The sequence below is a fragment of the Elephantulus edwardii genome, unplaced genomic scaffold (assembly GCF_000299155.1).
Source record: "Elephantulus edwardii isolate Elephantulus edwardi_28Jun2011 unplaced genomic scaffold, EleEdw1.0 scaffold00088, whole genome shotgun sequence".
NCBI lineage: Eukaryota > Metazoa > Chordata > Mammalia > Macroscelidea > Macroscelididae > Elephantulus > Elephantulus edwardii.
The window spans coordinates 5,820,231-5,835,531 of NW_006399838.1; the positions used below are offsets into that span (position 1 = coordinate 5,820,231).

The following is a 15,301-nucleotide window of genomic DNA, read 5'->3' on the forward strand; positions in this document are numbered from 1 at the left end:
ACAGAGAAATACCAGAAACACAAGTTGGGTTTAGAAGAGGTCATGGCTTTAGAGACATTATTGCCAAATCAGATGGATCTTGGCAGAAAGCAGAGAGTACCAGAGAAATGTCTGTGTTTCATAGACTATATAAAGGCATTTGACTGTGTGGATCACAACAAATTGATCTTGAGAAGAATGGAAATCCCAGAACACTTGATTGTGCTTATGTGAAACCTATACTTGGACCTGGAAGCAGGCCTCAGAACAGAGCAAGGAAACACTGGATGGTTGAAATTCAGGAAGAGTGCATCAGGGATGAATCCTGTCTCCATGCCTTTACGATCCATATGCAAAACAGATCATTTGGGAGGCTGAGCTTTACGAGGAGAAAAGTGGCATCAGGATTGGAGGAAGACTCATCAACAACTTACATTATGCAGATGACACAACCTTGCTTGCTGGAAGTTAGGAGGATCTGAAGTGCTTGGTGAAGAAGGTCAAGGACTGTAGTCTTCAATATGGATTGAAGGTCTACATGAAAAAGGCAAAGATTCTCACCACTGGGCCAGTTGGCAGCATCATGATAGATAGAGAAGAGATTGAGGTTGTTAATAATTACAACTTGCTCGGCTCCACAATCAGCGCTCTTGGTGCTCTGGGAAAATCTGCTGTCAGGGAACTCTCCTGATGTCAGTCTGGAGACTAAGGTGCGCCTGATCCAGGCCATGGCTTTGCAATAACTTGTAATGCATCAAAAAGCTGGAAAATGACTCAGGATGACAGAAGAAGAATCAGTGCCTTTGACTTGTGGGGCTGGAGAAGAGTCGTGACCACACCATGGACCACCAAGAAAACAAGTAAATCTGTCTCGGAGAGGGTGAAACCAAGTTTTTCCTTAGAGACTAGGATTTTGAAGCTCTGTCTCACATAATTTAAGCACATGGTCAGGAGGGACCTGGCCTTGGAGAAGGACATCATGCTCAGAAGGGTGGACGGACAGGACAGCGCAGGAGAGGAAGTCCCCGGTGAGATGTATTGATACAGTAACTGGACCAATGAGGGTAAGTGTGGTGGAGTCAGTGAGACTGGCTCAGGACAGGCCAGGCTTCAGAGACCTTGTGCATAGGGTCCCTATGAGTCGCAGACGATTCGACGGCATGTAACAACAACTACTTGGTTAAATATCCCCTTATACCCAGTAAATGCCAAGATCGCTGAAGACTCGGACAATGAGTTCATGAAGCTTCTCTCTCCCAAAGTGCCTATGACAGTGTAACCAAGTAGCAAATCAAAACCAAAGTAGTGGTCAGGGAGTCGGTCCAGGGTCAGATCGACCCTAATTGTGTTAGAAGAGAACTGTGTTCCAGTAGGGTTTCAATGGCTTCTTTTGCAGGCAACTTGTAAGCCTCCTGGTTGCCAGATCTTTCTTCTGAGTTACTTCTGGTACATTAGAATTCCCAAACTTTTGGTCAGTGACTGAACAAGAATCACTCTTATCATTCAAGTCATCCTTCCTTATGGTAGGTACTCAGTTATCATTTGAAAACTGAATGTATCATTTTATTCATTTTATGTGACTATGAGATACATACACCTACATATTTGAATACTTATCAATATTGATCTTTATAGATATTAATATTTTAATAATTAGATCTTTTCTTCGTAAATAAGCTTGTAGTTTTTTGAAAATTAATTTTAATGAAAGTTTACAGAGACTTTGGGTTTCCATTCATTCATTGTTGCACTTTTCTTCCTGCCCACCCCTCCCCCATAATTCGCTCTTCTCTTTGAAAAGTAAAAGAAAAATTCCTTCATTGTTATACAATCCCTTCCCCGAAGGTCACTCCACTATGCAGCCTTCATTCTGGACTCCTGTCATGACAATAATACCTAATCATGTGTCCCTTTTAAACACTTTTCTCCCTCATCTGTTTCAATGCAGTATATATTATTTATCCATCTTTCTCAGTCTTCCCCCAACCCCTATGTCAGTCCTCTTTTATAACAGTGGTATTATGCAGTATTTGTCTTTTTGTGACTGAGATATTTCACTCAGCATAATGTCCTCCAGTGTTACCCATTTTGTATAGTATTTCATGAGTTCTTTGTTTTGTTTTGTTTTATTGGGAAAAACATATTGGGGGTACAAGGAGGTGAGGGTGAGTTCTTTGTTTTTCAATGCAGCGTAGTATTCCATTGTGTGAATATATCAGAACTTCTCTATCCATTCGTTTGTTGATGGGCACTTGAGTTGTTTCCAACTCTTTGCTATTGTGATCAAAGCCGCGATAAACATGGGTGTGCATAAGCTTGTGGCTTTTCAAATGTACATTATTTTTGAAAGTCAAAATAAAAAGTGACCAGAGAACACATCTTTTAGATTAATTTTGAACATTTCACTAAATTTATGTCATAGGCAAAAGATAGGCAATCTCCTCCCCTGCAATTTACTGCCTCTGAAAACCTGCTGGAGGGTCAGCTAAGGATCAGGTGTTACTTGATGGTGTCTCACAACAGCAACAACAAATTTATATAGATGTTAACTCTGTGTAGAGAGAGCCCTGGTGGCCTAACGGTAAGACGTTTCAAACCCAAAGGCAGGCAGTTTGAATCTACCAGATGCTCCATGGGAGAAGGATGGACAATCTACTCCCATGGAATTTACGGCCTCTGAAATCCAACCGGAGGGTCAGCTGTGAGTCAGTTCCAATTCGACAGCACACGACAAACTTATATAAAGTTTTCCAAATGATGTTGGTTAAAGGTTTCTTTTTAATTTTTAGTTTTTTAAAAGTTTATACATTTTACTTATAAGATTCGTATACATTGTTTTTCATGCCAGATCTTTTCTTCTTTCCTTTATACACCCTTTCCTCCACTCATCAAATTGTGCAACCCTATGATTAAGCCCCCCTCCCCACCTATCCTTGCTCTTCTATACATGTGTGTCCTTTATAGTCCTAAGTACCAATTTGTTTTACATAAAAAATGTGAAGGGAGTTCTGGTGGCCTAGTGGCAAGAGGCTGCACTGCATCCCAGAGGTATGCAGTTCGAATCCACCAGATGCTCTGCTGGAAAAGGAGGGGCATCTCCTCCTGTACCAGTCAGATCTGATTTGATGGTACACACATAAAAAATAATAAAAACATAAAAATATATAAAATAGTAACAATGAATGACTGGAAACCCTATGTCTCTGTAAACTTTTATTAAAATTAATAAAAAATATTGAGAACAGCCTGTGGTCAGAGGTGGTGAGGGGAGCAGGGCGGCTGCCGCACTTGATCCTCCGGCATCTGGTTGGGAAGGTAGATTCTAAGACCTAATGGGTCACCAGCCGCTGGCACACCAAGAAGCTACCCCGCAAGACCCACAGAGGGCTGCGCCTGGCATCCTGCCCGAGTGGCCTCTCTGTGGCCCGTGCTGGGCAGAAGGGCTACCATCACCGCACGGAGATCAACAAGACAATCTACAAGATTGGCCAAGGCTACCTTGTCAAGGACGGCAAGCTGATCAAGAACAATGCCTCCACTGACTACGATCTCTCAGGCAAGAGCATCAGTCCTCTGGGTGGCTTTGTCCACTATGGTGAAGTGACCAACGACTTTGTTATGCTGGAAGGCTGTGTGGTGGGGACCAAGAAGCGAGTGCTGACTCTCTGCAAGTCCTTGCTGGTGCAGACCAAATGCCGGGCTCTGGAGAAGATTGATCTCAAGTTCATCGACACCACCTCCAAGTTTGGCCATGGCCACTTCCAGACAATGGAGGAGAAGGCGGCCTTCGTGGGACCACTTAAGAAAGACCGCATTGCAAAAGAAGAAGGTACCTAATGTCAGGACTAGATGGAGGGATCCCAATAAAAAATTATTTTCCAGTTGAAAAAAATTAATAAAAAATATATAAAATATGTGATATGAAATAATATGCTTGTAAACCATTTTCTAAGTCCCAAGTTATGCAGGTATTTTTCCTGTTTATTATAAGCACACACCACTATGCTAAGCATTATGTGACTACATGAATACTAGGTGTACATGTATGCATCTTAGAACTCTGTTTAAAACAGTGGTTGTGGATTTGGACATGCTATTAAAAATCTGGAAAATAATAATCCGATCAGAAAGGTATTGACATTAATCGTCATGTAGGTCTCAACTTTGTCCTTCAGTATTAGCAATGTTGAAATATGATCTCTCTAACTGTCTGTATATTATTTATTGTTGTCTTTGAAGAGGATGGTGATGATGGCGGCTACCCTATGTGTATATGTGCATGTGTGTAAAATGGAACTGAAAATGACATTAGAATTCATAGTCATCAATCATTGATGAAGAGAGCTGTTGTTGTTAGGTGCTGTTGAGTTGAGTACAATTCACAGAGACCCTATGAACAACAGATCTATCTGTTACAATCCATTTTATCCTCCCAATCTCTGACACACTCAAGGTCATTGCTGTAGTCACCAGGTCAACCCGCTTGGTCCCTTTCGCTAACCTTCTACCTCTCCAGGTAGGTAGATGTCTCAATCTAGAGAAAAGGCTCCCTCAACAATATGTCCAAAGGATGTGAGACAAAAAGCTTTGTCATCTTTGCCCCCAAGGAGCATTCTGGCTGCACCTTCTCCAAGACATATCTGTTTATTCTTTTGGTAGTCTGTGGGACCTTCAGCATGCCAGATCAGAGGCTTCAATTCTTCTTCTGTTATCCTTAGTCATTGTCCAGCTCTCAGAAGCAAAGCAAGTCACTGAGAAGACCGTGACTTGAATGAGGCACACCTGAGTCCTCAAACTGACACCACTGCTTCTCTGTAATTTGGAGAAAGTCTCTGACTGCAGACTTGCCCGGTGTGTATGTCTCCTGATCTCCTAACTGCTCGTATCAAGTGTATTGATCGTGGATCCAGGTAGGTTGAAGTCGTTGCCTGTCTCAATGCTTTTCCCATCCATCATGATGTTGCCTATCTATCCAGCGGCAAGGATATTTGTTTTCCTGAAGTTGAGATACAATCCGTATCGAGGATTGCAGTGTTCAACCTTCTGCAGCATATGCTTCGAGTCCTCCTCCGTCTCAGCAAGCAAGGTTGTATTATCTGTGCACTGAAGGTTATTGATGAGTCTTCCTCCAAATGTAATACGCTTCTTCATAGGTTTGTTGTTACGTGCTGTTAAGTTGACTATCTCTTGTAGTGCTGCTATGAATAACAGATGTTTTCTTCCTTTTAGATAGTTTGCATACAATGATCCATTTTCATTGTGTTACATTCATGTGCATTGTGTTTCAGACAATCTTTGATTTACATTGTTTTTCAGGCAGAAGTGGCATCCACTTCCTAAGCAACCTGCCTCCAAAAACTCTATGAACGTTGATAAATGTTGATAGTTGGAGAGGGGCTTCAGGCCTGTTGTTCACAGGATCACTATGCATTGTGCTTGAATCAAAGGCCATCAGTTGTTACAATTGATCTATGTCAATTTTTACCCTGTCTTTTCAAGCCCCTATTAAATCTTTCCTATTTCTTCACCCCTCCCCATCAAGCCACTAAACTCTAATATCCTCGTGATTTCCACTCTTCCCTTTTTACAGCCCCTTCCTCCTTTTCCTTTTTTGGACTTTTACACTTTTACACTTCTTACTAGTTAATCCTTCTGTTTTTAAAATAATTGCCTTTTTCAGTGTTTGTCCTATGAGACTGAGTTTGTTCACACAGCAAAGTACCTTCTAGACTTTTCCAAGTTATGTACTATTTTATGAAACTGTTGTTTCTTAGTATTGCATTCCATTGTGTGAATGTACTACAATTTCTCATCTCTTTGCTTTGTTGATAGGCATTTGGGCTATTTCCATTTTCTTGCCATTGCAAATAAATGCTGCTATTAACATAAGTGAACACATTTATGTTAGCATCTCTGTTCTAATTTCCTTGGGGTATGTTCCTAGTAGCAGAGTAGCTGGCTCATCTGAGACATTTTATGTTAACATTTTTGAGGAAACTCCAAACTACCTTCCAGAGTGGTTTTACCATTTTACAATCCCATTAGCAGTGAACAAGAGTGACAGTTTCTCCACAATCTCTCCAAGCTTTATTGTTTGCTGTCCTGTTATAACTTGGCTATTGCTACTGATGTGATGGTATCTCCTTGTGGTTTTTATTTGTGTCTCTCTGATTACCAGTGATTCTGAGCGTTTCTCCACGTGCCTGCTGACCATCTGAAGGTCTTCCTCTGTGAAACGTCTTTTTGTGCCTTTTGCTCATTTGGTTATTGGACTATCAGTCTTTTCCTTGGGGAGGCCATGTAGATTTGAACCTTATCCTATCTGGCTTCATGATCTCTGTCATGCTCAGATCCACTCTGGCAGTCACGAACTCAGTCTATCTCGTTGAGGGTATGCTTCTCTTTCGCCAATCTTCTACCTTTCCCAGCATGAGGTGAGGTCTCTTTCTCTAAGGACTAGTTCCTCCTCAAAATATGCCCAAAGTAAGTGCAATAAAGTGTCACTCTCCTTGCCTCTAAGGAGCACTCTGGTTACACTTCCATAGATTTGCTTGTTCTTTGGCTGCCCCTAGTATAATCAATGCTCTTTGCAAACACCACAGTGCAAAGACATTTATTCTTTTTTCTGCCTTCCTTATTCATCATCCAACTTTCAGATGCTCAAGGAGCAATTGAAAAGACTAAAGCTTTGACTAAGTATACCTTCGTCTTAAAACAGATGTCCTTATTCTTTAGAACTTTGGAGAGATTCTTGATAGCAGATTTCCTCTTTTCAAACAACCTATCTTTTTTTTTTCTTCTATAATTATATTTTATTAATTTTCAAAAACATTTACAGAGTTTGGGTTTCCATTCATTCATTGTTGCACTATTCTCTCTACCCTCCTCCCAGTTTGTTCTTGTCCAAATGCCACAGTGCTTGTCAAAGCCAGTTCTGATTAATCTTCTTTGTCAGTGTGTCCTTTGCCATTCCCTATCACTCCTCCCTGAGAGAGACTTCACCCTGAGTCATAAGGAAAAGGGGATGGCGTATTCTCTTAGCTACTTCCTGCTGAAAAGGGACGCTGTGGGTTTCAGGGTGAAGATCTTCTCTCACTACTCTAAAGGGCCCCTTTGGCAGTAGGAAACACATAGACTATTATGGAGATTGATTTTGGAATTTAGATGCACTCTTATTGATTGTGCTTGGCCGTACATGTTCATATCCTTGAAGATGTATCATGGGGCTGTTGCAACCTAGAAGACACAAATTTGACTAACAAGTTATAAGTACATGAGTCAAAAATTATGGAAAAGTAAAAGATTCTTTCATTGTTTTACAAACCTTCCCCCAGGTCCCCTCCACCATGTAGCCCTCGCTCTAGTCTCCTGTGATGACAGAAATACCTAGTTATATGTCTCTTTTAAACAGTTTTCTCCCTCCTCTGTTTCAGTGCAGTATACATTATTGAACCCATCTTACTCAGTCTCTCCCCAACCCCAAGGACAGTCCCATTCTACAACAGTACAACCTATCTTTTGATTTCTTGACTCCTGCTACTAAAGATATTGATTGTGGATCCAAGTAAAAGAAAACACGACAATTTCAGTCTTTTCTCCATCTCTCATGAAGCTGCCAGTTGACACAGTGGTGAGGAGTTTTGCTTTCTTGTGGTTGAGCTGTAACTCATATTGAAGTCTATAGTCCTTGACCTTCAGTAAATGCTTCAAGTCGTCGTCAATTTCTGCAAGACTGCAGAAATGAGAGTTAGAAGAGGTTAAATCACTCATGCATTGCCATCGAGTTGTGACGGGCTCATAGCTGACCCCCTCCACTGGGTTTCCGAGTTCTTTCTGATGGGGTCAAGCCATCAGGGAAGCATAGAGTGTCCACACTCAAACCCACTGCCCTTGGATTAAAATCGTAGCAACCCTAGAGGACAGAGGACAATAGCCTTATAGTGTTTCCAAGGCGATCAATCTTTATGGAAAAGAACTATCCTATCTTTATCCTACAGGTAGGCTGTGGGCTCAAACTTCCATCCTATGCATGAGCTAACTAAGTTCAGATTTAAACTCTTACCTCAGTACTCAAAAATGCTTTTTTTGGGGGTGGGGGAGGAAACTTTACTGATTAAAAACCCACAAACTCACTGTCATTGATGGCTTGTGGCTCATAACAGCCCTCCATCAGATGTCCAAGGTTGTAAATCTTTGTGGAAGGAAAACTGTCCATTTTCCCCTTAAGATGACACTGGGGAATTCTTTGTGCAAGGTATTTCCTCATACACACTCTGCTACCCTACACTGATTAAAGGAGACAAAATGTATTGGCTTTTTCTCCTCTGAGGATGTCTTGCAAACGGAATTGTTCCTAAATACACCTGTTGGGTCACAGGCAACTCACTAAGTGCACACTTATTTATGCACAAATGACATCATTCATCCGTCTTGGACACTGTAGTGCTCACCCCCTTGCATTCTCAGCGACTGCTAAGGTGTCCCCTGATTTCATCGACCTCTGTGTGCCTTGGATCCTGACCTTTAAGGCTCCCTGGTGCCAGGATGTCTGCAACTGTAAGATCAAAGACCCTGGGGTGGGGGGAATCCATTCTTAACTGAGATGAAGATGGAGTGAGTTATTAGGAACACCAGCTAGCAGCTCTGAAACTCTTGTTCATCTGGAAAATGCCTGAACTGTATCCCAAATATAAACACCAAGCCTTAAAACCTAAACAGAGTGTGAGTCAGACACACAGTTGATACCAAAGCTGGGATTTCCTGTCTGTCAATCCAGAGCCACATTCCATCACAGCCCATTTGCTTTCCAAACAGATTTGATCTGCCTGGCACACAGTAAATGCTCAATAAATATCTGTGTTCTAAGTCAGTGAATAGGGTGGCATGTAATGAAAAATGTAAATGCAACAGAGCTGTGATGATAAGAGCAAAGTATCAAGGGAGACATTGAAAATACCAAAAAGGAGGTTAGATGTTTACGAGTAATTTGTTTCTAACTTCCTGGCAGGCAAAGCAGAAGAGGCAATACAGCGTGCTTCCCTTAGTGATCATGGTGTGAGAGAATACAGAATACTAAAATAAAATCCATTTCCCCCACTTTTCTATCACTGGAGAAATGAGTTGTGTGGGAAATATTTCTACGACACCAAAGTGTCACTTCTGCTGTGAGGACAGATGGAGATTCTGCCTCAGTGTGTAGACAAAGCGACTGTTTGTAACAGTTTTAAGTTCCCCTCCCAAATGGTGGCTGCCCAGACAGGGTTTGTACTCGGAGAGGATAATTCCATTCTGCTTACCATCTCCTGGCTGCCTGCAGCCACTGAGTTGTTTTTTTGTTTTTTTTTTTCTTCACTATCCTCTGCCAGGACCCACGTTTGAAGCTGAACCTCAGAGCATTCTTAAAATATTTTCTAAGCCCTCTCTAGTTACAGATGCCTTTCTACAGCTACTCTTACAAAGCTAGATGGTAGGGTGTTTTCACAATCTACTAAACTTAGCCTGGTTTCTAATCCTCGGCCATGTTATCTCAGGGCGCCCCTTTCAGAATACCTTGTCAAAGACAGGAACTTGAGAAAAAGAAAATCCTTGCTGATGAACTGAGCTGAAGTCTGCAGCACACTACACTCAGTCCTGCCCTCTTAGATCTCTGCTTCGGCTCCATCTCCCCAGCCTTTCTATGCTCTCTAGAATCAAGCTCCAGATTTATCGCCGTCGAGTCGCCTGTGACTCATAGCGACCCTATGTAAAACAATTGTCTACAATAGCATCCCGTTTTTCTACCTGAAGTCTTAATTTCATCTTCTACATGAAATTTGCCAAACAAAGCAAGTGAAGTTGGAGCTCTTTAAATCTACTGTTAATACTGGCATATACTTTTGTGTAGCTCCAGAATTTTAGGATTGAGAGACCATACAAATAATTACTGCTAACTCCTGAATTTTGCAGGTGGGAAAACATAGTCAGACTCAAAAAAGTGAAATGATTTTCTTTTTCAGTCCTTAGCTTGGTAAGTATTTCACCAATTAGACTTCTCTTAAGTTGTTTTTTTTAAGAAGGATTGTTGTTGTTTTTCTTGTATTGGTTATGTTTTGTGAACGGGGCTGGGAGCCTCTATTTCCTAGTTTGGTGTAAAGGAGCTCTCACAGCCTAGTGGATAAAGAATTGCACTGCCAACCCAGAGGCAAGTGGTTCAAATCCACTAGCTGCTGCTCAAAAGAAAAATGGGAATATACCCCAAAGAAACCATAACTGCCATCCAAGTAGATATATACACACCCATTAAAATCATGACTAAAAAGTAAAATAAATTTCATAAGGTAGTTTGATTAGTTGGTTATTTCAAAGGCTCTCTGGGTGGGGGGTACCATGGTTAAAGCACAGATTATCCGGGAGGCTGGGCTCTATGAGGAGAAATGTGGGGTCAAGATTGGTGGAAGATTTATCAACAATCTGTGTTATGCGGATGACACAACCCTGCTTGCTGAAACTGAGGAGGACCTGAAGCACCTGCTGCAGAGTGTCAAGAACTGCAGCCTACAATATGGATTGAGGCTCAATGTCAAGAAGACAAAGATTCTCACCACTGGACCAATTGGCAGCATCAGGATGGATGGTGAAGAGATTGAGATTGTACACAGATTTAGTTTGCTTGGCTCCATAGTCAACAGTCTTGGCACCAGTAGCCAGGAAATTAAAAGGCGCATTGCCATGGGAAAGTCTGCTGTTAGGGACCTCTCCAAAGTGCTGAAGAGCAGTGGTGTCTCTCTGGAGACTAAGGTGCATCTGATACAGGCCATGGTCTTCGCAATTACTTGTTATGCATCAGAGAGTTGGACAATGACCTAGGAGGATAGAAGGAGAATTGATGCCTTTGAGCTGTGGTGCTGGAGAAGAGTAGTGAGAATACCATGGACTGCTAGGAAAACAAACAGATTTGTCCTGGAAAGGGTTAAACCGGATGGCTCCTTGGAGGCAAGGATTCTGAGGCTCTGTCTAACTTACTTTGGACATGTTGCGAGGAGAGACCGGTTCTTAGAGAGGGACATCATGCTTGGGAGGGTGGAGGGACAGCGCAGGAGAGGAAGGCCCTCTATGAGGTGGATTGATTCAGTGACTGGGACTATTGGGATGGGAGTGTCAGAGACAGTGCGATTGGCACAGGACAGAGTGGAGTTTAGGGCTGTTGTACATAGGGTCGCTATGAGTCGCAGGCGACTCAACGGCACATAACAACAACAACAAACCACTAACAAAAAGTTCAGGCTCAACAGCGGCTCCAAAGAAGAAAGGTGTGGCCATACCCCTGTAAAAAGTGCCTGGGATTTAGGGAGATACAAATCAAAACCACCACGAGATGTCATCTCACCCCAATCAGAATAGCAAAACTCAACACAGCAGCAAGCACCAAATGCTGGCGAGGTTGTGGAGAAACTGGAACTCTTATTCACTGTTGTTGGGAGTGCAACCACTGTGGAAGGCAGCATGGCACTTTCTCAAAAAGTTGCAAATAGCAACAGAAATTCCATTTGACCCAGTAATTCCAAAACTAGGAATATACCCCAAAGAAACCATAACTGCCTCCCAAGCAGATATATGCACACTCATGTTTATTGAGGCTTTGTTCACAATAGCAAGGAGTTGGAAACAACCCAAGTGCCCATCAAAAAACTAATGGATAAGGAGCTCTGGTGGCCTAGTGGCAAGAAGCTGTACTGTATTCTCAGAGGTATGAGGTTTGAATCCACCAGATGCTCTGCTGGAGAAGAAGGGACAATCCCCTCCTGTACCTGCCAGATCTGATTTGATGCTACACACACACACACACAAATAAAATTTTAAAAGAAAAAAACCAAAAATGAATGGATAGAGAAACTCTGGTATATTCACACAATGGAATACTACACTGCATTGAAAAACAAGGAACTCATGAATTATTATACAAAATGGGTGACCCTGGAGGACATTATGCTGAGTGAAATATCTCAATCACAAAAGGACAAATACTGCATAGTGCCACAGTTGTAAAACAGGACTGACATCAGGGTTGGAGGGAACCTAAAAAAAAAAAGAGGGGATAAATAATATATACAGCATTGAAACAGATGAGGGACACAACTGTTTAAAAGGCTTATATGATTAGGCATTATTTTCATCACAAAAGTCCAGACTAAGAGCTGCATAGTAAAGTGGACTGAGGGATGGGGTGGGGGTGGGGTTATATAACAATGAAAGATTTTTTTTTTCTTTTCAAAGAGAAAAGCAAACTGGGGGGAGGGGTGGGGAGGGAGGAAAATGTGCAATAATGTTTGAATGGAAATCCAAAGTCTCTGTAAACTTTCATTAAAATATCCATTAAAAAAAAAGAAAAAAAATCACAGTTAAAATCAAATTTATTTTAAAATAGAAAAGAAGGAAAAAGTACCTAGGAAACCTGATAGGTAATTCTCCTTTTTCCTGTAGAGTTATTGTGAGTCAAAATCAGCTCCAAAACAATGGGTTGGTAGTTTTGGTTCATTTTTTAAAAATAACTTTCATTTGTTTACTGTTTTGGTTCATTAAAGTAGAATTGATAACAGTTGAGTTTGTGCTTTAAAATACTCTTACTCTTCCTGATCAGTCTCATCACTGTAACATAAAGTTTATAAACCTTTTCCTTACCTGCCAATTCTGTTAACTGTTTATCCCAGTGGATATGACCGTGTCTATCCACAGAAGGAAATTCCCTCATCCAGGGTGTCAAAGGACCAATGAGGGTTTTGTCTTATGAAATGTAGACTTAGGAAGTAGAACAGTAATTCTGTCTTTGCAGAAACATCTACAAACAGAAAATGTGAGAAATGCTCAGAAGAAAGTAGAGGTCATCTCTGAAAAATACAGGAAGCTTTGATCATTTGATCCTCGCCTAGAGCAGGGTGAAAGGGGAGAGTCTAAAACAAGTCTCATCGGAATACTTAGGTTAAATGACACAGCCTGTACGGACAAGCAGGAGGGCTGCTCCAACAGCAATCAAAACCCCAAGCTGCAGATTTGGTGACTATACAAATAGACCAAGTGTAAGGTAAATTCCCTTTCTGCCTCACAGACTTAACTATAGGAAATGAGTAAGGGATTCTCAAATGAGAGTGATTAGATAGTATAGCCATGTAAACTGAGCAGATAAATTTAAAAAAGCAGAAGCAAGCCAATCATTTGGGGCTTTCAGATTTCTTGTGTATGATTTGAAATTCAGTATTTCTTTCTAAGCTTATTGTTCTTCTTAACCTTAGAACGCCTACACTTTTGACACCTCTTGGAAAGAATGATTCCTTTATAAACACCCATGACCTTTAAGAGAACACCCCCCAGGACAGGGAAGAAAAGGTATGACAACTACACAGCGTTTTCGGACTCATCCCAGGGCAAATGTAGAAAGCCTTCAGAAAAGTGCTAATTTCTCCAGAGAGAGTCTGTTTGTCATCTTAAGGTTTGTCCTCTTGCTGGGTGATGATTTACAGAAGCAGCCCTGATTGTGAGTCCTTTTAAACAGTGTCACGAAGCATCCTTGCTATTATTTTTTTTTCAACAGCCATAAAACCAGTAAACCATTGAGTTGATTCTGATTCATGGAGACCCCAGGCGTGTCAGAGAAGAACAACTGAGCTCTGTATGGTTTGCAATGGTTTATTAAGGGTGGACTCAAACCTCCAACCTTTCAGTTACTTATTCTACCCTAGCAAACCTAGCACTTTCTATAGCAATATTGCTTCTAATGTAGCAATTACAGAAACAAGGATGTCACCTTTCTGAAGCCATAAATTACAGAAACAAGGATGTCACCTTTCTGAAGCCATAAATTAGGTTTTTTAGTGGAAAATTTTTACCTCTCTTCTGTTTTCACCTCTAAGTGAAACTCATTGACATCAGTTTTCCTTCTGTCATCCCTAGTCATTGTCCTGCTTTCTGATGCATAGCAGGTGATTGCAAAGACCATGGCCATTATCAGGTGCGCCTTAGTCTCCAGATTGACATTGTTGCTCTTCAGAACTTTGAAGAGGTCACTGGCAGCAGACTTTACCAATGCAATTTGTCTCTTAATTTCCTTGCTACTGGTACCATGACTAGCACAAATCTGAAGAATTCCGGTAGTAAAAATTCATCCTCAAAATTTGGGGGTTTTGTGTGTGTCTTATTTTTAATTAGAACATATTTTGGATCCATAGATTTTTTTAAAATAAATTTAATTTGTGGAAGTTCCTTCTCTTAATTTCTGCTGAATTGTCTCTGATTTATATCATTCCCATGTAGAGCAGAATAAAACACTTTCCAATTTTGGGGGGCAAAAAAAAAAAGAGAAAGAAAGCAACTCATTGCCGTTGAGTTGGAACCAAGCCCCCGCTTGTCTTCCGGCAGTTTTCTGCTGGGCTGTAAATTGCACAGGAGGAGAAGGACCACCTTTCTCCCTGAGCCACTTGTGGTTTAAAGAGACTGAGAGATGCTGTCTTGGGGTTAGAGGTGCAACTCTGGTGGACAATGCCAACCTGGGTCTCTACTTCAGTGAAAGGGATTTATTATTAATTCTGTACCCAAGCAGACAAAACCAGAGCAATAACAGGGGCTGTTCTCTCTGTCGCATCTGCAGTCACTACTTGATGAGTCTGTCCATGAATATCTAAGAAAAGCCAGTGAAAGAGAAATGGCAGAGGTTGGCGCTCGTGCCACAGACCTTGAGACTTTGGACGAGGGAAGATGGAAGTGAACAGAGACCTGGTTGCACTGACCAGGCACCCAGCTGCTTTCCTGCCTTCGCCTGTATCCCCTCCCCTAATTTAAAAAACATTTGAGGGCCACGTCTGCCACAAACCTCCCGTGACAGGGTGGAGGATATCCGGGGAAAGAAGGAAGGTCTCTGGGAGTAGCCTGAGGCCACGGGGCAGTGGAGACAAGTGTCCGTGAGGGTTCTCCCTCTCGGACTGCTCTTCCTTTAGGTTTTGGGGGCTACTGGGCCCTGCACATAGCCTACCCCCACCCCCACCCCCACTCCACAGCCTAACCCTTTAATCTGGACTAAATTACAAGTTCAGAAATGGACATGGGTGGTGTGATGTAGTGTCCCAGGGTATTAAAGCCCTCTTGTTTCATTCAAGTCTGTAATGGAGTCGTTGGGCAGTACACGGAGCCTTGGAATATATGCCTACCATATCTGGCGGTCAAGTGTGACACTAAACTTCAACTTCCAGCCTGGCTGAAACCTACTTTCTGGCTCCTAATCGCTACACCTCTTGCCCCAGCAAAATCTGTGCTACGTTGACGGCAGCACGTTTAAGTCAATCCTAGAAAGATTTCT

The 15,301-nt window shown here is 41.8% G+C and overlaps 1 protein-coding gene across 1 annotated transcript; it reads left to right on the forward strand.

Annotated features, from left to right (window-relative positions):
• Positions 1-41: 41 nt before the first annotated feature.
• LOC102872843 (60S ribosomal protein L3-like) lies at positions 42-15,007 on the forward strand (the record flags this gene model as incomplete). Its single annotated transcript, XM_006890381.1, has 4 exons — positions 42-54; positions 3,314-3,808; positions 8,446-8,535; positions 14,943-15,007. Coding segments are annotated over 4 exons (663 nt in total), but the record flags the coding sequence as incomplete, so codon positions are not given.
• Positions 15,008-15,301: the final 294 nt, after the last annotated feature.